General features: G+C 40.9%; 2 protein-coding genes across 3 annotated transcripts in view; one reads left to right on the top strand and one right to left on the bottom strand.

Moving 5' to 3' along the window:
- The window catches only part of LOC124184816 (dynein axonemal heavy chain 1-like), a 67,115-nt gene that overhangs the window by 22,924 nt on the left and 17,703 nt on the right, over positions 1-26,488 (bottom strand). The gene's annotated exons all lie outside the window — the stretch shown is intronic.
- LOC124184749 (thyrotropin-releasing hormone receptor-like) lies at positions 849-26,488 on the top strand. Of its 2 annotated transcripts, none has more exons than XM_046574810.1 (4): positions 849-2,582; positions 22,881-23,055; positions 23,295-23,400; positions 24,496-26,488. In XM_046574810.1, exons 1-4 carry the CDS (start codon positions 1,743-1,745, stop codon positions 24,725-24,727), a joined length of 1,353 nt encoding a protein of 450 aa, XP_046430766.1. In that variant the 5' UTR covers positions 849-1,742; the 3' UTR covers positions 24,728-26,488. The 2 variants fall into 2 exon arrangements, with proteins under 2 accessions (XP_046430766.1, XP_046430764.1); XM_046574808.1 differs by having other exon boundaries at positions 22,881-23,067.

The raw sequence follows: 26,488 nt of genomic DNA, 5'->3' as shown, positions 1-26,488 counted from the left end.
CTTTGCACAAAGTATTTGCAAGTGAAGAAGTGGCCGGGAATTTGCCAGGATTAACTTACGGAAAAAATTCCAGAGCAATTCAAGCACGGGTAGATGTAGATGTATGTATAACATGTGTATCAAAGGTTTCGGCAAACCAACGCAAAGATGACAAGAGAGGCAAATTCTTGAAAAAGCTGAAATTATGTCGGAGCAACATGCCAAAACACGATGGAAGATTTATCTCGGCCGTAAAATATCCGCCGCCTCTGCTTCTCGTCAGGAGATTTTACCCCCTGCAAAAACTTGACGATTCAAAAAACTTCGCAAAATTTCATCGCGCATAATTTCACTTCAGCAGTTCTTTGTCCCGTACGCCCGTACACTGTTAAATTTTTTTTTACAGAAGTCCACACTCTTTTAGTGTTGATTTTAAGACCACTTGGTGTCAAGAATCGAACGATTTACACCGACGATGTTTAATTTCACACTAATCGATGTGGACTTTTATTGAAATCGTGAATTTTCTAACAGTGTAGGATCGATAAGTAAAATTGTACATTCCTTCCCCCGACGTTCAGGGGTGTAGAAAAATTAGTTGCCGGTGGGAATCCGAGGCTTTGCGCCAACGCCGATCGTAAGATCCTCGAGTCGTCGTAAGCTTACAAACAATCGCCAATGGCCGATTGTCTGAGTCAGATTCGGGAAGCAGGTGTGAGGCCCTCCTCAACGGGAGCGCGTAGTTTCAGTCGTAAAAGTCGGAGGTATGAATGAGAAGCGAAACGGACAAGGTTGCCGAGGCGCATGCGATTTAACGTTTGGTGCTTCGAAGCCAGAGCAATCTTCCTCGAACGCCAGTCGAACTTGCGCCTGCCCTCTTTGATGGACACGGACGCGCAGCGTTTAAACCTCGGAGCCGAAACTTTTTAAACAACGAGTTTTGCCCAACCTTGTTGTGATATTCGGCTGAGCAACCGGCATTGGCATATAGACTTTCAGTGAAATTAACTGGACCGGAGATTAAAGTCGAGCGATATTGTCGAGAAGTAAACCTTTTTTCGTGTTTACGCTACGTGCTCTCCTTTTTCAATTTAATTGCTGAATAAAAAACGTAATAACAATAATAATCATAAAAATATCCCCAGTGTGCCAACTCTACGGGCGTGCAAATAAACGTTACGAGAAGAAGAGAAAAAAAAAGGAGAGAAAAGAAAGAACCCCTCCACACACAGTTTCACCCGAGCCGCGAATAACTCTTTAATTAGGTCATTGTGAGTATCGCGGTGCAGTTTCCGACGGCAAAGCAATCTCGCCTAAGCCCTAAATCGATGGACAAACGTTACACGGGGGACGATTATAATTGGATTTAACGGAGTGTGACGATCGGGAATTCATTCCAGGTTGTCGTAATTGGCAAAGGTGAAACACACTCGCGTTGAGTATCGGACTAATTTCATTACATCGATAACTACCGTGACTGCGGATCAAACAGCTCAGCGTTTACACTCTGCATGCGAGAGAGGGAAACTTGACTCGCGACTCGCGGCGTGTCGCCACGGAATTATTCACCTCGGGCACGTGTTCGAGAGGTTTAGACGTACGGAGTGAACCGACCCCGTGAACAGTGCAACGAGAGGGTGAACAGCCCTAGTCGAGTGATCGTCAACGACAGCCGAATAATTGCGGATGTAAACGGACCGAGATATGGACAAGATTGATCTGGTCTGAGGCGAAGACCTGCAGGTAACGATCTCAGATACGTCATGATAAGAGAATTGTCCCTGGGTTGCACCCTGAACAGGGTGCGGAGGGCAAGTCCCGAGGATGGGTCCAACCTCACCGCGGCACAGAACTCGACCTACGATCCCCACGAGCTGCTCGACGACGGTTACGAGGAGAGCCAGGACGCCTGCTACTCGCTCTACTTCCTCCTCGAGTTATTCCACCTCTACTACATTCCGCTGATTATCCTGATCGGCCTCGTCGGCAATCTTCTCTCGTGCATAGTCTTTCTTAACACCCACCTCAAGATGAGGAGCTCGAGTTACTACCTGGCCGCTCTCGCCTCGGCCGACTTTGGATTCCTCGTCGCTCTGCTCCTCGTGTGGCTGAACAACACCGTCGGATGGCAGGTCTTCAACAAGGCCGGATGGTGCGAGACCCTCGTCTACATCAGCGCGGTATGCAGCTCCCTGAGCGTTTGGCTGATCGTCGCGTTCACCGTAGAGCGATTCATCGCCGTCCAGTATCCTCTGCACAGGCCATACATGTGCACCATAGCCAGGGCCAAGACCATTGTACTGGCTCTGGTCGTCCTGGCTCTGGTCAGCCACTCGTACGCCTTTATCACGGCCGGAGTGATCCCCGCACAGGACGGCACCGAGGTCTGCGAGCTCAGGATGGAGTACCACGAGACTATGCGCATCATCAGCATCGTCGACAGCATAGCGAGCCTCATTGCTCCCCTGATCCTAATCATCCTCATGAACACCATGATCACGGTGAACCTCATCAGATTCAGCAGGAGGTTCAAACAGGGACCGGGAGTCTCGACGCACTTTCCGAACAGGGAAAGGTCCGACATAAACCTCAACCAAATTCCGGTGAGTCTGGACTCTGGCTACGTGTATCTGTAAGTCACCCCCGTATTTCAATCCACGGGCAGTTGTATTTCTGGTAAGGTAATTTCACCGCGAATCGCTTCATCCTGCGAACGGTTCACATCACAACTGCCCACTACCGATCTGGGTCAACTTCGAATACCTCGCTGTAAGCACGTTTCACTCCGCTCCTATCTTTAGTCCCACAACCAACCACGGACGTGAAAAAGAGATTAAAGGCAATCTGGATTACGACGTTTTATTTAACACGTATGAAGGATATTTTGTCGTTTTTGAAGGTGCCCGTGGAACAACGAGTAACTCGTATCGCTAATTCGTTGCAATTCTTCGTGAGAAGTTTATACCTACCGTTAAGTACGTCGAGGAACAATTTGCGCGCACTTCTGTACTATTGCAATCGACGCGTAGTCGATCCGATTCTTCTACCGTGTTCAATCACGCAGATTCCATTCGGTTTCGATCGGTCAGTCCACCTGAGCACCCAACACAATCGTGAGGTAGGGTCGTGGATCACGGTATCGGTAACTTTGCCGTACGAGTCGAAACCGGAAATACTGCGCACCGACTTATTTATGCGTAAGCTTGTTTGTGCGTTGCTCCGTGCTGCAAAAAATATGGCAAAAACATCGGTTAATGCTGCTAGACTCGGCGCTGTCCAAACATCGTTTGAAAGAGATTCCAGCTTCGAATGTTTTGTTTTCCAAAAATTTCATCGCTGAAAGCATGTATCATGTGAGTTATACTTTATTAACTTCAGACGACGCTTAAAAGCACAACATAGTCGTCAATCAGTCATCTCTTTTTCCTCAATCTTCTTCTTCTTCTTCTTCTTCTTCTTTTTCTTCTTCTTCTACTGTTCTCGCCGGTTTTTTTATTTACCACCCTCGCCGTACGGTCGATTGCTTTTCGTTCCGAAGACCCCGACATCGCTACACGTAATCCACCTCTTAGTCTGATTCTTTTTTCTCAGTATCACGAGTGATAATATCGTCCGAGGTGAAACATACGGTAGGGAAAAAATTGCTAGGGTGCGGGGAATGGGGACGTCACAATTGATCGCTGAGGTGACATTGCACGGGGAGAGCTCGCACCTACTGTACATGGGTGCGGATTTCTCCGACAAGCCCGATGATCGATGAAGTCTGCAGAAAATTGGCCGGTTTTCTTTGTCGAAGGTGAGAAACAGCGAGAGGTTCGCGGTGGCCTTGATAGCTGCAAATACGGCATAACCAGGATTACGACCACCCGAGTAGCTCGGGAGTTAAAAAAAAAAAACCATAAACTCTTCTCGAGCTTTGCTTGTGCACTTTCCAGCAGTGATAACGGAGCAGTTACAAGACCCAAGGATAAGTTCAGGCTGCGGCGAGTTAGGGGATAGAATTAATGTTTCGAGATCGGGTTGATAACGGAGAAAGTTAAAACCGTGGAGGAGAAATTGAATTTCGATCAGAGATCCGTAGAGGCAATAAATTGCGACAATAAATGGGGGCTCATAACTCAACGATTTAGCCGTCAAAGCGAGTCAGTCCCGTGAAAAATCAGGAAAATCCAATCACACCGCGGGCCTGTCAAACTAGCTTATATTGTAGGAGCGGAGTTGAGATACTATGTACGTAAGTCGTTAAGCGTTGATTGTGTGAGAGGCGCGAGTATTGGCCCGTTGGTGCACCGTGTTATTTTCAGCCCGCTTATAAATACCTATCCGACGCTTATGTAAGCGTGCCATTCATCTTCATAGTAGGTATAAACCCAACGCCAGTGCAATTCGATGCAAACGACGTATAATAATTCATTTTTTTCATCTACCCACGCTTCTGCTTACCTCAATTTAACAGTCTGTGGAGGCAAAAAAAAAAAAATTCAGACACCTCAACTCAGGGAGAAATTAAATTAAATTGGATTAGATACGTGAATACGAACGAGAATTTCGAAATTTGCCGCCGTCTTCGGTTTCCAAAAATCCCTCTCGACACGAGCCGTAAATTCAAACGTAGTTGGGTGAAACGGAAGAGGTGAAATAGCTTTTTTGCCACCAGTCTTCTTTTTTTGACGTATGGAAGAGACGTTCATTAGCCGCACCCCGTGTCGTAAACTTGAACCTGACCTCCCACCCTCTCGCTCAATTTCTCTCTCTTGCTATTTTCCTCGTTTCTATCCGTCCACCCTTACTTTCCAGAAACCGCAGGTGCCGCGGAAGAAATTCTAAACGTAGTTATACGTCATTTCCTACGATAAAAAAAGTAACTCCCAGAGTTCCAATCTCCCGGGTAAGAGGTTTCGCCAAATGAAAAATCCGCTTGGACGTTCTACTTTCCCTTTATCAACTCTACAAAAGTACAATAGGTTCTGTTTTTCGTGAAAAAAACTTCAAAGTCGACGCGTAACCCTTCGAAATTTCAAAGGCAAAAATACGTGTCGGCAGATGTTCGGCTTATAGACGATCCATTTTCCCGCGATTTTCACCGTAAAAATATCAACAACAATGCTATGTTTAGACATATTTTACCGAGCGACATCTAGACGAAGAAAAACGTAGGATTTTGGGCATCTGAAAGCCGAAGGATCCCGTTTTTCGGGTCGAGGATTAAGTTTGTTCTTCATCCCCAGTGTGTGCAGCGTCTTAGTCGGAGAGGTAAACGAAGAGAGATCGTGAGATCACTTTCCGTATTAATTGATTGATCGCTGCGGATCGTGAAAAAAGGGGGATCGCATTGGATCGCTTAATTGATGGAAACGACCTGCGTTTCTTCGGACGACGAGTGTCTTTTATCTCCGTATGAAACCCAGGCCTGTGTAAGATGACGCGCAACTCCCTTAGAGTTGTTCTTGACGACGCGATAAAACTCCACCAGCACCCTCAGAGTCGGTATTTACTTCAGTTGCGATGAACGCCGACGCAGGAAGTCGCCCCGAATTAGAAACGACGTTTTCAGATCGGTTTCAAGTTTTCCGCCAATTGCGTATTAAGAGTCGTTAACGTTTTCAGCTTTCAGCGAAGTTCGATTTCAACGAATTCAACGATTCAATTCCATCCAACGGTACAACGAAAAAAGGAAGAGAAACACCCCTGAGGGTAAAATTAAATTGATATAAAGTCGGATCGCGTTGCCGAGAAACGTATCGAATATTATCTAACGTACAACTAACGTGAATCAGGGAATCGACCGGTGATAAATTTTGGCCATCTTCCAGGGACTTTACCGCAATTGCTTTGTACCCACGTGTGACGAAAAATCGATAGTTTATCAAACAGTTCGGTTATACGGTAAAAATGGAATTCAAAATAAACGTACAAATTCAAGAGACCAATATTCAATTGGTCGAAATGAAAATCCGAAGCCGATGATAAATTGGTGTTATGTGTATATATATATTGTAGATTGCAGAAATACTTGACGACAACTTTCAAATGGTATCTCTATACTTTGCGATAAATAAATCGTCAATTTTAATGCTAGATATATCAAAGACAAGTAGGCGGCAGAATGTTTTTTGCGTCAACTAAAAAGCCCTATGTAGATTTCTTCGATAAAATACCGAACACCCAGCACAATATGTTAGCAAGGGACGTCAGCAAAAATTGATATGCACGCTACGATACACCCTCCCTCCTCTCTCTCTCTCTCCCTCTCTGTCTGTCTCTCTTTGTCTCTCTCCATCCATCCATCTGTCCGTGTCCCTCTTGTCTTTTAACTGATCGTATTGCTGGACACGAGAACTGAGTTTACGCACGGCAAAGATCGGTCGCAACACAGCTGCAAGCTTATCGCCAAAGTGTATGATATTCGCCGAGGCAAACATAGCTTATCATTATTCCTCGTTCACTTTGTAGCCACTCGTTTAACCGAACCCACCTGCGTTATAGATCCCGATATCACGTTTACCGGGTGTAATGAATAATCGCCCTAATGCCCCGGGGGATTTTCACGCGCGGTAAAAAGGCGCCGAAGATCATCCCGAAGCCCAGACACGGTGAGGGAAGTGATTTGTCACAGAAAAATAATTTTCAAACCAGTTTGAGAGGCTCGTGAGAGTTACTTGATTTTTACACTCGCATATCAGTCGGCTGAAAAGACCCTGTTTCGTGAAATCAAAGCGCGTGAGCTCAGAGGTTTCGCAAATTAACGAGATAAATTTCCGAGAGCAAAGCGAGCCCTTACGAAACTTGACGCTTTAATAATTCCGGCAGAAGGTGATCCGGAAACAGCTCATTTCCACCAGCTTTTGGGTTCAACAAGTACCGGGGATTCCTTGATGCGGTGATTCGAACTTGTCGGAGAAACCTACCGCGGTACTCCTTTCCTTTCAACTTTCCCCCGCGTACAAACATGTACCCTGAAATATTCTAATTATATGGATGTAGACGACGAGGAAAATTCGTCGGCAAGCCCAGGCTAAATTAGCTTTCACAACCGTTTGTAAATACTTGAGGAAATACGTTTCGGCGGTGGTGAATCCTCCCGAAGTACCCGTGAACTTCAGGATCGTAGCTAGGTATTTCAATGTCGCGTGTTTAAAAGTGTTGGAATTTGACCAACCGAAGGGCAACTCGATCCGCGTGCCATTTAGGGACCACTAATTCACACCGAATTGAATCTGTGGAATTTCTCTAGTAAAATTCCCGGGCGATTTTCACCACGGGTCGAAATTCGGTCGTAATCACGATTCATCGAAATCAGACGGTGCTAAATTATTTCTCGGCATATACGGGATCGAAGATCGTGTGAAAATTTCAACTATTAATCATATTCGCGTACAGTAAATTATACCCGTCGTCCACTTGTTCCACCTGTTTTTACCCGGTAATCCGTTACCTGCAACGCAAAAATTCATTTTGCATCTCGACACGACAACCGTTGTCTTTTATGTACGAATCAGGAAAAAGTCTGCGAAGAATTGATAATCCACCACCCGGGTGCCGATTTTGCAGGTGAGCCCGAAAGATTTATTATACGTCTGAAGATGTTTTTTGGCGGGTATATGAAAAAGCGCGAGGGACTGATGGTGAAATTTTTTTTTTTTTCATATTTTCTCTTCTTGCCTGATTTCCCGCGAGTATCCATCCGCGCGTAACGAGCACCGGATGTGATCTTCGCCAAGGATAAAGCGATCCCCATATTTTCACACTTCGGAGATAGTATTATAACACTCCGGAATCAAAATCTGCGTCCAAGCTATGAATAACCAGAGTGGTGAGTTTTGAATACTTCATAGTGAACGAAAGCTGCTCAGCTCTTTGCTCCGTCTATTTCTACCGCAAGCTGTCATTTATATATAAATCCGTTGTATCACACGACAAAATCGGGCGAATAAATCGGCCAGTCTCGCGTTTATACATCGGCGGGAAATAAAGAAGGAATCAGACGTTCGAGGACTTGAAATTCATCATCTTCGATTAGGGTTTCAATAATATCAATAACCGAATACCACTCCAAGTTTTACGAGTTAACGATTTTCACGGTCGGTTATTTTTACCCGTTGTATCAAAACCGACGTTTTGACGTTCAAAGCTCCGAGGCAGCAGATAATATATGTAATATAAAGTCTCGGTATGATATTGGCGATGCCGTTTGTTTACCCGACGAAAGAAGCTTCTACCCAATAAGCTGTCTCTAACGAGAGACAGAGAAACGTTTAAAGCAGAAAGGCAGAGCGAAGGAGAGTGGAAAAGAGAAAGGAAAAAAATTCTCAAATCTATTCGCGGTTCTTTGCTGCTATAATTACCATCCCTGTTGCTATTCTCGTCATCTGTAGAAAATAAATATGACATAAGGTGACTCAAAGCAGTTTATACAGCCGTCCCTCCACCCCCTGCAACCGACTTATATTACCCGCAGCGTCAATTTCCACCGATGTGATATGATTTTTAACGATAAATTGATGGCGGTAAAACGGAGGAAAATAGATAATTTATACAGTATATTGACAAATCGACAAAATGTTTATGAACAGTTTATTCAACGCGATGCGATGACACGCGAGGCGTTCGGATGAAATATTAAAAATAAAAACATTCGCACCTACGTAAATTTCTACGTAGCGTATTACATGATATTATATAAGTTTTTTCGATCGTTCGCCAAATCCACGAACGAAAAACAACTCAATCAACAAAAGAGAGATTCAGCTCGGGATTATTCTCCCGGCGGAATTTATTAGCGGAAATACATCCGGATTACCGGATAGACGAGAAGCTCAGCGAAATTAGAAACTAATCCTGTTCGTTATACCTCGGAGAAATTTGGAATAATCATGGTTGATGCAATACGAATCGATGCTGGGCTAGTTGTGGAACTAGTTTTAAGAAACTGTTGCCCGAAACTTTTCGAGTTTCGGTCTAATTTAATACGCGAGGGTTCAGAGGTCACGTTGAGCGTTGAACTAGCGTATTCATGCGAGCATTGTCGCCCTCCTGAGTGAATTAGCATGTCATCACAGTGAATGAACGAGCCTCGATGGAGCCGAACCTCGAAGCTGTTGCACAGAGATCGCGGTTGGATAAACAAAACTAGGCGACTAGGCCAGTGGGCGAGAAGAGTGACGATTCGGAGCTTGCGGCTAGAAATAGCTGACTATGGAAAATAAGGCAGGGATTGAGGATGAATGGGATCTTGTAAAGTGTGAATAAAAATTTGTAAGAGTTGTAGAAGAGAAAAAGTTGTGAAAGTTACGAAAATACGAATTAAATATCGTTCGAATCACGTGGCAGAATTCAGTTTCAACAAATTCGGGTGACCCAAGCTAAGATATCAACGATTTGAGGAAAGGTTTTACAATTGCAATGGCGTTTTTGATAAGATTCTATTATTTTTCAACTCATTTTGATCGCTTATCAGATTTCTACGAATTTCCTGAAAAATATTTGGAATATCTTTCATCGTAGTATAGTTACAACCCTCGAATAGTTGTACCGTACTTACACAATCTATGTCTGTCAACTCTAGTCATAAATATTTGTAAAAAGAAATTTCAAGCGATCTATGGAGATCTCTTTAGCAAATAGAACGAGCCCAAAAACGCAATAGAATCGGTTGTAAAACACGAGAGTCAAATAAGCGTTTCAAAGATTGGAATTATGAAATATTTTTCTACATTGTTAATATCTGAGATTGTCTGTCGCGAAATTGCTTAAATTAAATTTTATAACAAAGCAGGGGTGAGGGTGTTTCATTCGTTTTTGGTAGAATTGGTGGAGATAAAATTGTTTTTTCTCCTCTTAACTTTTTATACAAGCGGCAAGGCTTATTCATCCTCAATTCAAGACTTGGCGCTGAAGTGCAAGATCATGAACCCGGCAAAAACATTCGTGATAATTGATTACTTTCCCAGATTAATTACCACCCGGGATTATTCCGTCTCCATTTGCTATTCATTCCTGCGGCTCGCGGACTGACAGGCTCGTTACGCTTTGCAGCGCGTAGAGAATGACGGGCGAAGTGTGATTTACGGGGGTTCGAAGAGTTTTCGCCATAACTTCGTTGCTCTGTCGCTGAATTACCTCCCATTCCATTGCGATTACGGCAAGTTTCGGTTTCTTCGAAACTCTTTCGTCGCCGATGCGAAGTCAGCTTTCTCAAACCGCTCGCCGTTCGAAATTGGGCAATGACGTTATACATTATACGGTAATTTAATCGGGTAAGAAATTTGAGACCTTTTAGGGTGTTCTTGGAAACGTTTTACGGTCGTTAAAATTTTGGCAAATTTAATTCGGATCCAAGGAAGGTCACCTGGAAAAGTGAGCGGGTCTGACTCGTGGGGGAAATTTAATAAGTCAACGTTATTTACGGTGTGGAATTAGGGACCCTGGGTAAATGCATGTTGAACGAACGATTTGAAGCGGTCTGTGTTTTCGAGTAGACTTCGTCGGATCAACAGAAAATTGATCTTGATTTCTGAAGAATTAAAATATGTATCTTCCGGTAAATTAATCTCAAGCCAAATTGAATCGAAAAATTTTCTCGCTTTGTACAACATTTTACCGTTCTACTCGATTTTTTCGAAACAATTATCGTACGCAATAAATATACCTAAATATAGGTACACGTATGAATGGCGGGGCAGAAACGAGAGGAGATATTACGAGGGAATTCGATTACGGTGGGGCGAGGGAAAGCTTGTTGTTTATACGTTAAAAATAACCTGCGCGCCTTCCGAATGATACACAATGTCGCGGTATGTCGTGTTCGGAAATGACTTCAATTATGCCGGATCGAATTCGAATTCTTTATTCTCCGCATTGAATTGCGTACCTTTTTTTCGCGTTTATCAGATGTACGATAATAGCTGCAGACTCGATATGTAACTTATATATCTATGTGCAAAAGAGGCGGAGAGAGAGCGAGAGAGACGGAAAGTAACGAGTGGGTTTAAAAGTTAATTGGACACAGGAATGTAATGTATATGTTGGTGTGGAAATAAACGAGAGGACGATGATAGCGGGAAATTTAATCGAAGCTTTTCCATTCCGAAAAGTGTGATCGATGAGAGTTAATTGCCGCGTGAATTTAATCTGCACGTCCTGTTTTATTTCACAGTTTTTACGATTTTACGTGAGTACCTACCTACTTTTCTGCCTGCATTGCAGCGCGTGGGACGAAACTGCCTCATTTCTCCTTACTGTTACATCGCTTGCCAATTACCACTGCTCGGGGAAAAATTCATTTTTTGCACGTCTCGCGGGACGCTGAAAGAAAAAGACGGGATAATATACGCAAGCTTTATTTTTGGCTCCGGGTTTACCTTCAAGGACGCGTAGTTTTTTCCATTGATCAAGCTAGTAATTACCAATATTCGTTGTCGAAAATTTGACTTCCTGGTCGAACGAGAAAAATGAGAGAAAAAAATGTTGTCTCATCGCCAACGTAAAACGATATCGATAATATGATCTCGTTTATACGCAGTGAAAATTGTTCAACATTTTGTCGGAACAGAACGTGGGAAGAAAAATGGTGGTATTAGTTTTTGACAGTGAAATTCCCCGAACGACGAACAAACTATTACGTGGTTACCGATTTCGCGTACCTTACAACAATCGAACGAAATTCCTGGAGAACAACTCCGTTAACTTTGCCGACAAAGCTTTGCATGAAAAACTTTCTTCTATGAGACGCATGCGTAAGTGGATTGTATGTTATACCGTATGAATAAAAAAATTTTAAATTGTTCAATTTTGCAAAATATGCAGGCGAAGGAAATTTAGTTACATGCTTGATAAATCGACGTTTTATTGCACTTGCTTTGTTCTTTAGTCAAACGCGACAATTCTTCGAAGAAACGAAAAAAATTTCTTTTACCGCGCTTAAAATAAAGTTGACGTGCATAAATTATACCAAGAAAAATTTGTAATTACGATTACCATACAACCCTTAACTAATTTAAGTTTTTACCATAATCGAAAAACCTTGTTCTGCATACGCTACGTAAATATGAGTTTTGTAACTGTGACTAAAAAATCCAGGGCGTTATTATAATTGTTCGTAATATATTATCTTCTAACGACCGTTCGTATAACGAACGTTTAGGGACTTGTTTGATAACTAAAAAAAAATGTCTCAAGCCGAACAAACGGATTTAATATTGCAATAACGAGAAATATGCAGAACTGACAAAGCTCCAATTACCATAAACAATTACTTGTATATTACGTTTTTTTCTTTCACTCAAACCGCTGTTATAAAAAAGATACCCGATCAGTAAAAAAATTTCTTTTACCCGCTGTGTAAAAAATGAAATTTTTCTCCGCGTACACGCTGAAATATTACCAATGCAAACTCCGAATGGCGCACTAGAAAAACCCAGTCTGACCTTTGGTACAGGTGCACGTAACCCGTGTAACGAATGCATGCCGCACACCTAGGTGTGCATTCTAGAGGTTAAATTGCACCGCGTAGGTAGATTCAGGCTGGGTACGTATAAGGTATAACCTTTACCCGTATTACGCGCGTTGGGAAATTACACTCCCTATTTTATGGCGAGAGTTTCGCCGGCCTCGCGTCATCCCTCCTGTGGTTACTACGTGCGTCCCCATTGTGTGCCGTATAATTTTGTAACGCAAATCAGAGAGGGACAGAAGCTCGAATGCATCTCTCGGCATGCGACGCGACACTCCATTAGCGGTAGGCCTCGAAGAGACGAACCTTTTCCACCCTCGCCTTGCCACGAAGGCTTTTTCTTCAGTTTCTTTCATTTGCCCCTATTTTCTTCCGCCTCTTTGTTTCGCCGAAATCTCACAGCCCGAAACGTTTGACTAGCCGCTTTTTTTCCCCGTTGTGTAAAACGTAGGTTTTAGACTCGATCTTCGGTGCGTATGTGATACGCGTAAAGTTGTAAAGAATTTTTTCGTTTCTCTTCGGTGTTGTTCAATTTTCGAGATATTCGAGCCAGTCGCCCAATATTGATGTTTGAATTCTGATTCATTGTTTAGATAATCGTAAGCGGCAATGGATTCCTAGTGGTGAAATTTTTATTCGTTGTTTGTTTAAAAAAACCTTGTAAACTTCGTGAAATTATATGAGCATCGCAAGATTATAGATTACCTGATTACGGATCCCGTATAACAAAAACAGTTGAGCCCGAAGGATATTAATCGAATTACACCAAGCGTATACATATAGAGTGATTATCTATCGACGGAACGAACCGTTGACTGCTATAATTTAATGCGCGTGCGCTAAAATTCCAGAGCAGTTCTTTGTCAGGGCGGCCAACAGTCATTAAATTCAAATGACAGATCGCCGTGATGTATGTAACCGCAAAAATTTTTGCGCCTACGTTCATGACGGTTGGTCACTTTGGCAAACAGCTGTTCCCCGATTTTGGCGCATGCGTATTAAACCGTAGCAGACCATTTGGTCGATAGATAATCAATGTGTATAACGGGTAAAATATAATATTTATTTTTAATATAATGTAAAATATAATATTTTTCGATACAGCTGGAACATTTTACAGAATATATGAGAAGCACGCAGAGAAATTTCGAAGCGTTTCGGAGATTGTCAATATTCGTTGAGAAGATCCCAAAGTATAACATATACCTACTCCATATCAAAATTCATACGAATTGGAAAGTTTTAATGGAAATATATCCGACGTTTTTAAATTGGCGAAATTCTCATCCATTCGCAAGAATCGAAAATAAAGTGCCCATTAGTCCTAAAAATTTTCTAATTTTTTATCACGGTTTCAGATTACATTATATGTACGTACAAATTTTATGCCATTACTGTAATTATATACTTACTACTTATACATGTCTGACGGAGTGGATGTGTACTTCTAAATCGGTCTCAAGTTCACGTATAATATAAATTGAAAAGCTAAACGGTATAATAAAAGATATATTATAGCGTTAGGCAAGCACGTGTACGCCATGCTTGTGTTGCGTGCGTTGTACAAACGAATTGATACGCGGCCAATAACACCTTCGAAGAGAGCGTGTATTAAATTCTCGTCAATCTTATACGTAATACAACGTGTATCCTCAACGCGGCGTTTTCCTCAATTCGAAGATCCGACATTTGGTAATCCGTAAACACACCCTTGAAATTAGACAATTTCGAGAGACGCTACTTGAAAAATGATGGATTTTAGGAATATACCGGAAACTCGGGAGAGTGAATATTTGACTCGAAACACTCGCCGCGCATCGCGATTCGACGATGATTCGTTACACCTAAACGTTGTTTATCCCGAGGCAAAATCCAGCACTTTGTAGCCAACCCGAAATCGGGCCGAGAGGACTTTGATGGATCCTCCTGAACTAGAAATTGTGAGCACACAAGAACGTTGCGTGCTTTGGAATTCGGCCAGAAATGAGTGTTTCACGAACGTGGAAATCGGCTGTGGAAATTTTACCGGATCGGAGTAGGAGGAAAACTTTGCGCGAGCGTTTTTTTATTAATTGATTTTTCTTCCTTATACAACGAAGTAATACCGCGTATACGTACAATTGTACAGTCAACGTTCCTGCAGACACGTCGCATCAATTTATGAGTAAAAAACGAATGGCGGGACGCTGTTTGGTTGCTTTCAAATTTGGGGAATAGGTTCACACCTTTCATACTTCGCACCTATTCGCGTTGTAGGTTTTATACGGGATTCCCTGACGAGATCGATCGGTGTTATCAGCAAACCTGCGACGTTTCTTTAACCTCCCGCGGGAAATTTGAAGACCATAATAAAAGGAGATATGATATTTCTGTTTCTTTTATTCGACTCCCTCCTTCATTATGCCTTTTATTCTTCGTGTATATATCCAGCTGTATATTATACTCATATCATGTATTGTCTGAACAAATGGAGTAGCGAAAAAGGCAAAAACAGACGAATGGAAAGAAAGAGAATAAATGTAGAGAGAGAGGAGAGAGACGGAGAGCTTTGTTCATATCAACGGTTATTACAGACGTTCGATGTAATTAGTGAAACATTGCTATTTTTCACTTATTTATTTCTTTTTCTTTTGAGCAATACCTCATTATACTTCATTTCGAACCGCCCGGCATTTTCTTTTCTACAATTCGGAATCAGAGGTATATTAGATGGCTGTATTTGATCTCACATTTTCAACGACGCGGACTTTACGGAAGTTGACAGAACCGGAAAGAAATGTCCTGTGAAATTCAATTTATTCGGTTTTTCAGAGGAAAGGTGAAAGCTTGAGCAAATAAGAAAATACCCGTACCTTATTCGATATTCTTTGGAGACGTGGGCGGAGGTCAGACGTGAATGAAAAATACGTGCCGAAAATTCCGGTGTTATTTACAATATTTAACCCAAATCACCGAGTGTTGATTTTTTATCATACAATTATAAACAAGTACAAATATCTGTTACTTACACGCGTTTCAAAGCCAGATGCAATACATTCGCAGATCAAATGTAATTTGAGACTTGCTTCTAATATAAATACCTGCGACTCTCGCAATTTCATTTCATGAAATCCATTGCTCCGTTTCGAAGTAGATTTGAAGGTAACGCTGTTCATCCTTGACAGATATTTCGATACTTTTTCTAGGAGTCAAGAAACAACGGATTTAATAAAAGACACTGCCTTCTTACCAGATCCTCTGTACGCTGAGAGAAATTTTTAGTACCTGTTACCGCTCAGTCTTTAACTTTTTCGTTTTTTACCACGATCGAAAAATATACTTCTAGGTAGAAAATAAAAATGAGTTTTCTAGCTGTTACCAAAAAGTCTAGTATCCTATTCTTTCGCGTTATCATCACTGTTACTATACTTTCTTGTAACCATTGTGAAAATTTAACGCTTGTGCAGCAACAAATTGACGTTAAAGCCTCACTTGACTAAAAAAGTAGAGTAAACCTCACAAATTGATTTTGCGTTGCAGTTACCAAAAAAAAAGATCGACCATAGCGCAAAATGGTTACGTGCACCTCGTTTTTCGTAATTCCAACAATTTTTCTAGTCACTGTAACAAATGAAATTTTTCTCAGTGTACAAAGGGTGAAAGTACGCGTTATGCCGACGCGTCTGACGATCCTTTGACTCGGTGAAACAATTCGAGATATGTTTATTCAGTATCGTTGGATTTGGGAGTCGCGTTGGTAAATCGACCGAAGTAGTTCTGCGGTAATAATAACCGTACTCTACAGTCGATTCGAAACTGCACTGCACTGCATTTAAGGAGATGAACCACCACGGCAGTTTATCAAAAAATGAATCGCAAATAAAATTACCACACTTTATCCCACTGTGAGAAAATTTTACTCCAGGCAAATCCCAGACAAACAGTATAAATTACGCGTACCTTGTAACATATGCGCGGTGTCTGGAAAACCGCGGGGTTCGTATTTTCCGCGCAGCGCACCGTCTCGACGGTTTCGCCTTATTCTGCCGTATAGCGTCAAGGTGACGGCTGAAAACACCCACAGCTTTCGACGATCCTGCGGTTTCGTCGCCACGTATCTGTATCGCCAACGACGTTCGTGGCATTTGCCGTCTGCTAGGAGTTAAAATTTCGCTGCAGATCGGCCCGATAAATAATGCACGATACGTGCCTAAGCCGTGGTTTTCGCACCACAGTAATTAAGGACGAAGGACCATGTGCTAACCTCCCCCCCTCCACTCCGCAATTATAACACGCTACCGCACGAATCGCAAAATCGCGTCTCGACTTGGGACTATTGCTGTGCGATTAATCGATTAATGGACAGTTTCGATCAATCATTTTTCGATTAGTTAAACCGATCGATCGACAATTTCGATTCATAAACCGATTGACCTGCAGAATTATTATGAGGCAACTTGGATTAATTGATTAATCGAAGCTACCGATTAATCTATTGATTACACAACACGAGTTTCGACTCAACCGCCGGCTACTAAACCCAAGCCTTGATCGAATTATTTTCAAACATTGTCGTATTTAATGGTCTTGACGAGTTTTGATTTTCCCTGGTTTAGGTGTAAATCGAAATTTTTTGCTCCATTTTCTCGGCTTTCCATACCACCAACTCTGTATTGTATGTGGTGAATGGTATTTTATTGATTTGTTTTATTTTTTTTTATTCTTCTGACGAGGAAAACACGGAGAAAAATACGTAATATGAAAAGCCTGTGACCGATGCAGGATATACGCCCCACCGAATATCAATAAGCGCATTTCTCCCTTTTTAGGGAACAGATGTTATTCCCTGTCATTTGAACCGCGTCAATTTTCAAGGAGAAAAATATCCCGACGCGTATTTCGATTCTTCGGGAGCGAAGAAAAAGAAACGCGTCTGTATTCGAAGAAAGAAAGTAGTATACGAATTCCGTGTTACATTCGTGATTTGAATTCCTTGGCGGAAACATTCTAACACGACTGTAATAATACGATTGTAGGTTGCGAATTGATTTTTTACCCTTTCGCACATCGATCATCGTTTGTACAACAATACGTATTAATAACTCAATCAATTCACACGTAAAATGAACGACAACGGTGAAAAAGTGTTTTATATCCTCCTGAAATTTCGTATAAATTTATTACTTCTGATGGCGGATCAATGATACAGATGAAGGTAAACTATAGCGAGATCATCGCAACAATGAGGCTGCAGTCACGTGTCATTACGCATATATTAAACACCTATTAGCACGAGTGAAATTGTTGTCGGTGAATCCGTGAGGGATGATATCGATGAAACGGGACTAATTGTTGTTTGAAATACAGGATCGCAGTTCGCTCGACGCCCCGTCCGTTATATATTTCTCCAATAAATTGCGGCAGGATCCGTTGCCGACTAATTTTTCAAAAATAACTTGCTTATATCGAACAAATTATCGGACAAAGTCCAAACTCGGCGTTTGATTTTTTCCGTTACCATTAAAAACTGGGTAAGTTATAAAATTTATAAGCGGGAGAAGCAAAAGTTTAGAAATGAAATTCCTCAGCCTTCCCTGCAGCAGATTTTCCACCCTAAACCCTAACCGCGAAATTCAATTTTCTTTACTCGACGTCCGTTTTTTTGCCGTGTGGAAAATAAAAGGAAAATTACCGTTAAGTAAGGCGAAAATTTTTCGGTTCAAGATTTTACAAGATGTATTAGCTGCTCGTATTTTCTCGGAAAATTTTTCCATCCTTTCATCCTTTCCACGATTTTCTCCAGATCCTTTTAATACCTACCACAAAGCCGATCTGGAAACACGCCGGCTGACCGAGCGTCGGGTTTAACTACTTACGGCTCGTTGGATAAAGCTGCGCTGAGGTTGATGGCCGATCCTCTTTGCTCCGACGTTTATTCGCCTGTCCCATTAACCCAAGATGTTCAATTACGCGTTACATGCGGTGTTTACGTGTGGTTAGGTGCAGAATCGACCGGGTGAAAATGTCAGTCGGAATTAACAGCCTCGTCACCGGTATTTTTAGTCGTATCATGGAACGATCTTTCCAGCTATCGCCAGCGAATTGGGTATCGTTACAACAACGTTGTAAATATGCTTGGAATTGTAATAAAACATTTGATAGAAGGAACTCGTTTGGTTTAATTAAACTTAGCGATAAGAGATTTTTCTGGTTATTTTTTCAATTTACTACATTTTTTCAGTTAGACCAAATCATCCCGACCGTAAACAAAATGAACATCGTACGTAACGCGTACTAGATTTTTCGGTTAGGGGTACAAAACTCGTTTTCATCTTGAATCCCGAACGCGTATTATTTGATTATGTTAAAAACTGAAAATAGTCAAGGATTGATTAACAGCCATGGATGGAAATTTTATCTCGCTTATTTTTTACCCTTTGACGAGGTTGAGCCAAGTTCAAATAATCGCTGATTTCAAGGATGCGAAATCCGGTTTGGCACAGCCGAATTCATACGCATTGCAGTGCTCTCGATTTTTATTACCATATCGTGAGTCCGCAGCTCGACTTAAGCTAGACGGTTGATGGGAACATCTTACGCGGAAAATTGAAAAGAAATTTTTTCGATCCATCCCGAGGCTGAGGCGACCTATTACTTGCGCATAAATCACATTACATGTACGGGTATTAGGTTCATAGAACTGAGCGCAAAAGCCACGTTGCGTGATATCGCTGAAACCGATATGCGTGCTACAAAAGCGTCCGCATTTATGTAAATATGTAATATTATCGAGAATATGATCCGGATAAGGTTCTACCGTTATTCTGGTAAAAATCGTACCGTTTACATATCGATAAACGAACAGCGATTGTCAGGTCATTATCTAACGAGTTCAGGGTTATATTTCGCACGGTTTTCCCACCAGTTATTCGTAATTCTATATTCAACAACTTGAACAGTCGTATCGGTGGGCTGATTTATTCGCAATATCGTTTCCGGTGTAAACTGCAGAGAGAAAATAATGAGGGAAAATAATCAGGCGAAATTTATCAAAGTTTCGGTAGCAATATTTAAGCTTTCAAATCGAATCCATAAGTCAAACTCAACTTACAATCCTACTTATCGCGGATTTCTCACGCGTGATCTAGCTTAAATTGGTAAATTGAATTCAGGCAACATTCTGAAAGGTTTCCAACGAAATTAATATGTATATACACACGCACCTTGTTATATACTCGCGTATAAGTATGCGCCGATGAATTAGGTTAGCAGAAAAGAGCCGCCCTTATACACTGACAAAAGATACGAAAGTTTAAGGTGATTCTACCGGACAAAGCTCGGGACACAATGGGGAACTGCTTTGTGATAAAAAGGCAATCTTTCGATAAAAGGAAAGATTATTACACACGATATTCGCAAGAAAGAAGGCGTCGATCCTGGAGGCGAAAAACAATTTTCTTTCATGCGTGAAAAATAAATTCCGATATAAAAAAGGAGGAACAAATTAATCGGGTATTTAATTGCCCCCAATTCAGTGCCAAATTGAGTTTACCGCTTTTCCGACCATTCGTTTCGGGGTTTGATCCCCAAAGAGCGTAGACTCGAGAATCTACCAACTTCGGAGGGTTGATCATTGACTCTAGAATTAACTGTTTGTATAACTTGAAAAACTAATTACACGAAACCGAATTGGCGGGGGATTTTCATCGATCAACACTCGAACCCCGCGGATTTGAAGGAGCTCCGAAATGAAAGAAAGAGGGAAAAATATCTGAGGATAAAATACCATTAATCAAATGAAACGCGCGATGTTTCGCGATACTTTTTATTCCTCTTTCTCGTCATCCTCCTCAGCTTTCCGCAGCTTTTTTCCCCCCCTGCACTTTATAAGAAAACAACCGCGCGAGGTCCTGAAAAATAAAAAACCAGTGGCAAGAAGAACTTTCATGATGATAAATTACATCGCTTTTACTATGACGTATACATATTACATATACGCGTATGTGTGTATAAACATTTGCGTAATAATTACTTTGAACATCGCTGTCGCCTGACACAAAACCTCTGGCCGATGTATATTAACATTAATATTATTCAACGCCGGATTAACATAACTAATAGCTAACGTAATTGTTACATCAAAAGGAATAATTGTAGTGTATATTCAGCTGTTTCACCGCGGACTGTTTGAACGAATAAATTCCTGTACACATAGAGCGTGCAAAGGACTCAGGCAGACTGATAAATGTTATAAAACTTGAGTAATTGGTCATTGCCTCGTATTTGTAACGCTGATAGTTTTGCATCATCGACCTGCGGTGTCAAACGTTGCAACGAAGTCAAACCCACCGGGTTCTGTTGGACGTATGAAAAAAAGAAGAATAAACAAGGAAGTTGATCAGCGTCGCAGATTGACGCTGCGTTGGGTGGCATATTGTTATTATTTTTTATTTGTCTCTCTCGTTCGTTTCCGCCATGCGGATAAATATATCGTTGAAAAACAATAATACTACTTAGCGCGATCGGAACCGTTCGCTTGACGAATTATCGGCGTTGAATTATATTACCCAACGAATATCGAAATGAAATACGATTATCCGTTGTATGTACGTGCGTTGAATTTTGAACGATTTCCAGTATACCAAAATATCATATCACATTTAGAGAACTTTGCTTTGCTTTTTTCTCGCTCACTCGTTTCTTCTTTACCTCGTACAAAGGCTTTGAGGAAATTATAATTCGTACCGTGAAGCCGATTCACGGTTCAGAACCGCCCCTTCGACCCTTAATACCGATTTCCATCCCCCGAGGAAATTGCGCAAAAGGAGGAAGGGTATTATGTAGAAAAAAAAAATAAAGAAATAAAAAAGAAAAGAAAGAAAGAAAAAAACAACTTGAACCGCGGCACTTTCAAAGTCTGCAAATCGTTACCAGAAACGAATGAAACTCGGATATAATCGTGCGACGATGAGATTTCCGTACCGCCAGAAACGGACCGGAAAATTTATCAGATAATGGAAATACGGGTAAGAAAGTTTTCCACTCTTTAACTTCCCCTCTGGATCTATGACTGAAAAAGCCGATACCCATTATGAACAAACCTCGAAGTTACTCGCTGATATATATGCGAGGGTGAAAAACGGCTTTTGTTCATCGTGCGCCGACTCTAGTCGAGCTGCAAATGAGTTTGCAAATTTAAAATAAAATACGTTGAGTTGATTTGCCAAAGGTCTGTTTAAAAACCCGAAAAAAGAAATCGATGCAAATATAAACGAAAGCTTGGATATCGATGCTTCGTTTCAAATTGCTTCAAAATTATTTAAAATCCAGTAGATTCTTTCGATTTCACTCTGTTATAGCTCACTTTATTCAGTAGACTATTTACTACAAGGCCGTTGAAAGAGATTTTCTCTTGTTTCAGTAACCAATTCAGTAATATTATTTTTTAATTTTCAACAATTTTCCAACAGTTTTGTGAAAACTATCAAATAAAATGAGCCACCGTAGACCGGTCGAAATCTGCTAGATTTTTGACAATTTTTAAGTGATTGGAACACAAGCGTCGATACTGGCTAAACTTTGTTTTTTACACTACCAGTATTTTCAAAGAGATGTTCGTGGCTTGCGACTGCAATAATTCAACAAATACTCAACTTGCGTCTGACTCGTTAGAAAATTAACAAAAAGCATGGATTTCAGGCCGACTTGCCACATTCATGTAAAATAGGACCGGCTCCAGACTTCCCTATCGCAAATTCGATCGAGTAATTAAAACCCGGGAACAAACTTTTGAGCAGTCTCGAATTCTTTACCTAAGAGTTTCAATTCGCAGCGGAACTGAGTCCTGAAATTCTCGAGAGTCGAGAGCCTCTTTCGGTCGGTCTGATGAATAAGGCTTGAATAATGAACGCTATGCTTTCGGCTTTATGTTTATACTTTATCAACTGTAAGAAGAAAAATAAGATAAAAAAAACAACTTGTACAAATCATCCACCGGAATGAACCCGTTATTCGACAGAGGCAGTTTTATAAAAGCTCATAAAAATGCGTAAAAAATATTATAACTTGTTCCACCCCGTGTGAAGTGGATAATTAAACGAAAATATATAATCGGAATTCGAAACTCATTAAAACCAGGCTTTATCTTCGTTTATAATTCATTTTCAATTCATATATATATATTACATATATGTACAAAAAGTATAAGGGAGTTTATTACATGTTGTGCAAACGGACGGACCTCGTTTCTTGACGGAAAATAAACGCAGTCAATTCGCGATGGCCGGAGAGAAAGAGGGAGAAATTAGAGCAGGCAAAGGGATGAGTTAATGAAAATAGAGTAATCGGGGGTGTAATTAAGGTGAGAAAAGATGACCGTAATTTCCGCTCGATTATATTCGGCTCGTAAAATTTAGCAAGTTGGTGGTGAATTGAAAATTAATTTATCGTCGTCATTGTTGTTGTTTTCCAGAACGCCAGCAGCAGCAACAATGGAGCCGTCGGGATGACTCTCGTCCCCGAAATCGGGTGGCGAAGAAATCCGTCACAGCAGTCTTTCCATTCGTCGAAAAGTAATCATTCCCACCACTCGAGGCACCTGCCGCAAACCACATCGGCCGCCATCTACCCTCGATGTACTTACGGAGGTAATACCAAAGGTATTAAATACCTTTCCGCATCCCGAGGGATCGTTCCCTTGCCTTGTGTAACAAAACAACAAGGGGAGGGTTTTACAGCGGATTTATTAACACCTCGTTATACGCGAATAATACGCTTCTTCGGGCGCTGCTTTGATGTATTTACAACACCATACAATTTATGCGTATTTATCGACTGTTTAAAATAACGTTTGTTTTTTTTTTTTTGTGCTTTCTTCTTTTTACAGACGGAAGCGCCTCGTCCAGAAATCCAGCCTCTCCGAGGAATCAGCAGAGCATTACTAAAATGCTCCTCCTCATCAGCACCGTTTTTATACTGCTTAATTTACCCAGGTAACTTATTTACCGAGATTTCAATAACTCGAACCTTCTTTCACCCGGCCGACGCGTCAACGCGCTTCTTCTTTCTTGGCTTCGTTATTTCCATTCTATTTCAATTCTATTTCACGGATATTACTGATTAACCCCGTAATATAGCCAATGAAAATATATTTTTATTTTTTTTTTCTGTTTTTGTTTTTCACCGCCAACAAGTGAACAAACGAATGCTCTTTGAATCCCCGGAATGTTCACTTGATTCGAGTGGACAATTATTCACTTATAAACGAGTCAATTTCCCTCTCATTGTGCGATTCGAAGATAACTTCAGACTTTTTTAAATTCAATTTCGTCGAGTGATCATCGATACGATTAACGGTAATTTCACAAAAATGGACGAATCACAATTTTTCAATAAAACCATCCGCTTGTCTGTGTAACTTTTGAGTTCAGTAATGTTTTTCTTGAAAATTTCAACGTCTCTGCATACAATCGAAATTATACCAACGATCATTAATTTCTAACCTTGCGGTGTATGTAATATATGTGTACCTATACATTTAAAGGGGGTATTTTCTTGAAAAATGATATAACTTGTGCAGATGATCAATCCGCAGCTATAACAAATAACTTTCAGAAAGTCTCGAGCTCCCGTTTCCATCGCTGCCACTAATCTCGCTTGTCTGTCAAAAAACTTGGCCTTTTCCGAAAACGGTTAGGACCCGGCCGAATCCGATTTTCCCGATCCGTTAATCAAAGTCACTTGATGCATAAATTTTTACAACAGTCAGAACCCAGGCGGGAAATTCGATCAGGAATGATCAATCGAGGCGTGAAGTGAAAAAAAATAGTCAAAATCACTTCGACGAGCTTGAAATATAGAACAGTGAAAAATTCTGGTTGGGTTAATAAATTGGAGAAAATTCCTTGAAATGTTCGACCGTAACATGTTTACGATTAAAAAACAAGCTGATTAAAGTAGGTATACCTTCCGGATCTCCGGCGATATAAAAGACAAAGATCCGGTAGTAAAAAGCAGCCGAAAAACGGAAAATTAAAAATCAAAACATCAACGTATCTCGGAAATGAATTTTTTCTATCACTTTCCAGCTACGTGATCCGGCTGTGCGTATTTTTCTTCACCCTTGCCCGAAAGGAAACGCCGTTGCTGCTCTGGTGTATCCAGCAATTTTTCATGCTGCTCTACTACACGAACTTCAGCATTAACTTTGCCCTGTACGCCATGTGCGGCATAACGTTTCGCCGATGCCTAAAGCAGCTGATGTGCAAGGTGCAAAAAAGCATCACAAGGTATCACTGCAACCCTCAACGGTACATATAGCTAATCTACAGACGTATTCGAACCCTCCGAATTAGGGGTGGTGAGAATATTGTCGTCGCCAACGGTGGCCCAGAGTTAGCCGTCGATCCCTGACCTTTGTATAATAATGCTAAGGAGAAAAGCGAGTGTTTTTTATTGACGAAAATCGGCAGCGGACGATTATAGACGCCTATAAAATCTCTCCTTCGATTATTTTCTTTTCTACGTCTTGCAATTATTTCTACCTCGTTTTTCTTACACCTACCATGGGAGGGTCGAGGTTAGGGAGAAAAGACAATATTCCGATTAATAATACTTTTCCGCAATCTGGATTAATTTTAAAATACAATCTTAGATCGCGGTCGAGGCGCGGTGATTTTTTTTTTCATTCGTCAAACAGCAAATTGACGAACGTAATTAATTTACCGATCGAAACTTCCCTCTGGCTTCGTTTTTGTTTTTTGTTTTCTTTCTTTCTTCTTTCAGTCCGGTTGTAAGTTTTTCTTTTTTTTTTTCTTACCGAAATTCAACGACGGGGAAGACGCGTGGCGGTACACCGGATGTAACAAGAGTAGGAGAAAGTTTGGAAGAGTTGAAAAACAAAAAAAAAAAAAAAACAACAACATATTAAAAAGCTATAAAATATATATTATTACTCATAAATCTAGTCGTCTAGAATCAATCAATTATTTATACTTTATTATATAATTTTAGCAGAATTACTTCGATACTTTATATACCCAATAGACGTTAAGAGAAAAATGAAAAGGAAGTATGCAAAAACCAAAAAAAAAAAAAGCAAACAAAAAAAAACGTACATACAACGCTGACAGCGATTAATGTGAATTAAAAAAGTTCCAGTTTTTGAATAACGGATGTCATGTCGCCGCATGGCTGTATATAATGTATATTTTGCATGTGATATGGAGAAAATATTTAGCAGACGTAAAGTGTTATGTTTGGAAATTAATTCGCTCGTTTGACGGTACCGCATATAATATGCAATATCACTAATATCGAGTTTGATAAATAATTTCGAGTGCAGGTTAACTTTTAAGTATAGGTACCCACACTTCGAAAAAGTTTCAAAACAGTTGTTTCACTTTCTTAAAAAAAAAAAACGTCCATTCGATTTCAGTATCCGACGTCCCTTCATTATTTGACGACAAATCAATTAGCGGATAATTGACAATGCGAGAGTTGGCAAAAGTTCCGTCGGAGAGAGAAAAAAAGAAGCTTAAATAAGGCGAACCTCATGTGATGGATGTAACGAAGTAATACCTGATATAACATCATTACACGTATAACATGGGAATTTCAAATGTCTATAATAGCACGGCAATGAAGACAAATCGCTGGACGATAAATTACAATGTAAATATTATTGAAAATTATATCCCTGTGTGTCCAGGTCGATGGCCCCGACATAGTCGTAAAGGTATATTTTCTCGACCCCGAATATGTCTGCGCGATTTGTCATGTGGTTTTATCTGACATTTATTTTTTTTTCTACTTTTCTTTCTTTTCGTCTTCACCCCGCAGCCCTTCAGCTATCTTTTACTTCACCCTGAAGGGGATGGGGAAAAATTTTCTATTCATCGTGTGTTCCTAAAGCTATGCCCCGCAATCATATCGCTAAGAAATTGATGACATTACGCGATGTAAAAAGATGAAGAGGAATAAGACGAATAGAAGAAAATAGAGGCGCGAACGCGATTACGAGTAAACGTATTTAATTTAGACGCAAGCGTGATTAAATGAGAACGAAAACGCTACTACGAA

The sequence above is a fragment of the Neodiprion fabricii genome, chromosome 6 (assembly GCF_021155785.1).
Source record: "Neodiprion fabricii isolate iyNeoFabr1 chromosome 6, iyNeoFabr1.1, whole genome shotgun sequence".
NCBI lineage: Eukaryota > Metazoa > Arthropoda > Insecta > Hymenoptera > Diprionidae > Neodiprion > Neodiprion fabricii.
The sequence above is the reverse complement of the archived record's forward strand: the minus strand, read 5'-3'. Positions and strand labels throughout refer to the sequence as shown.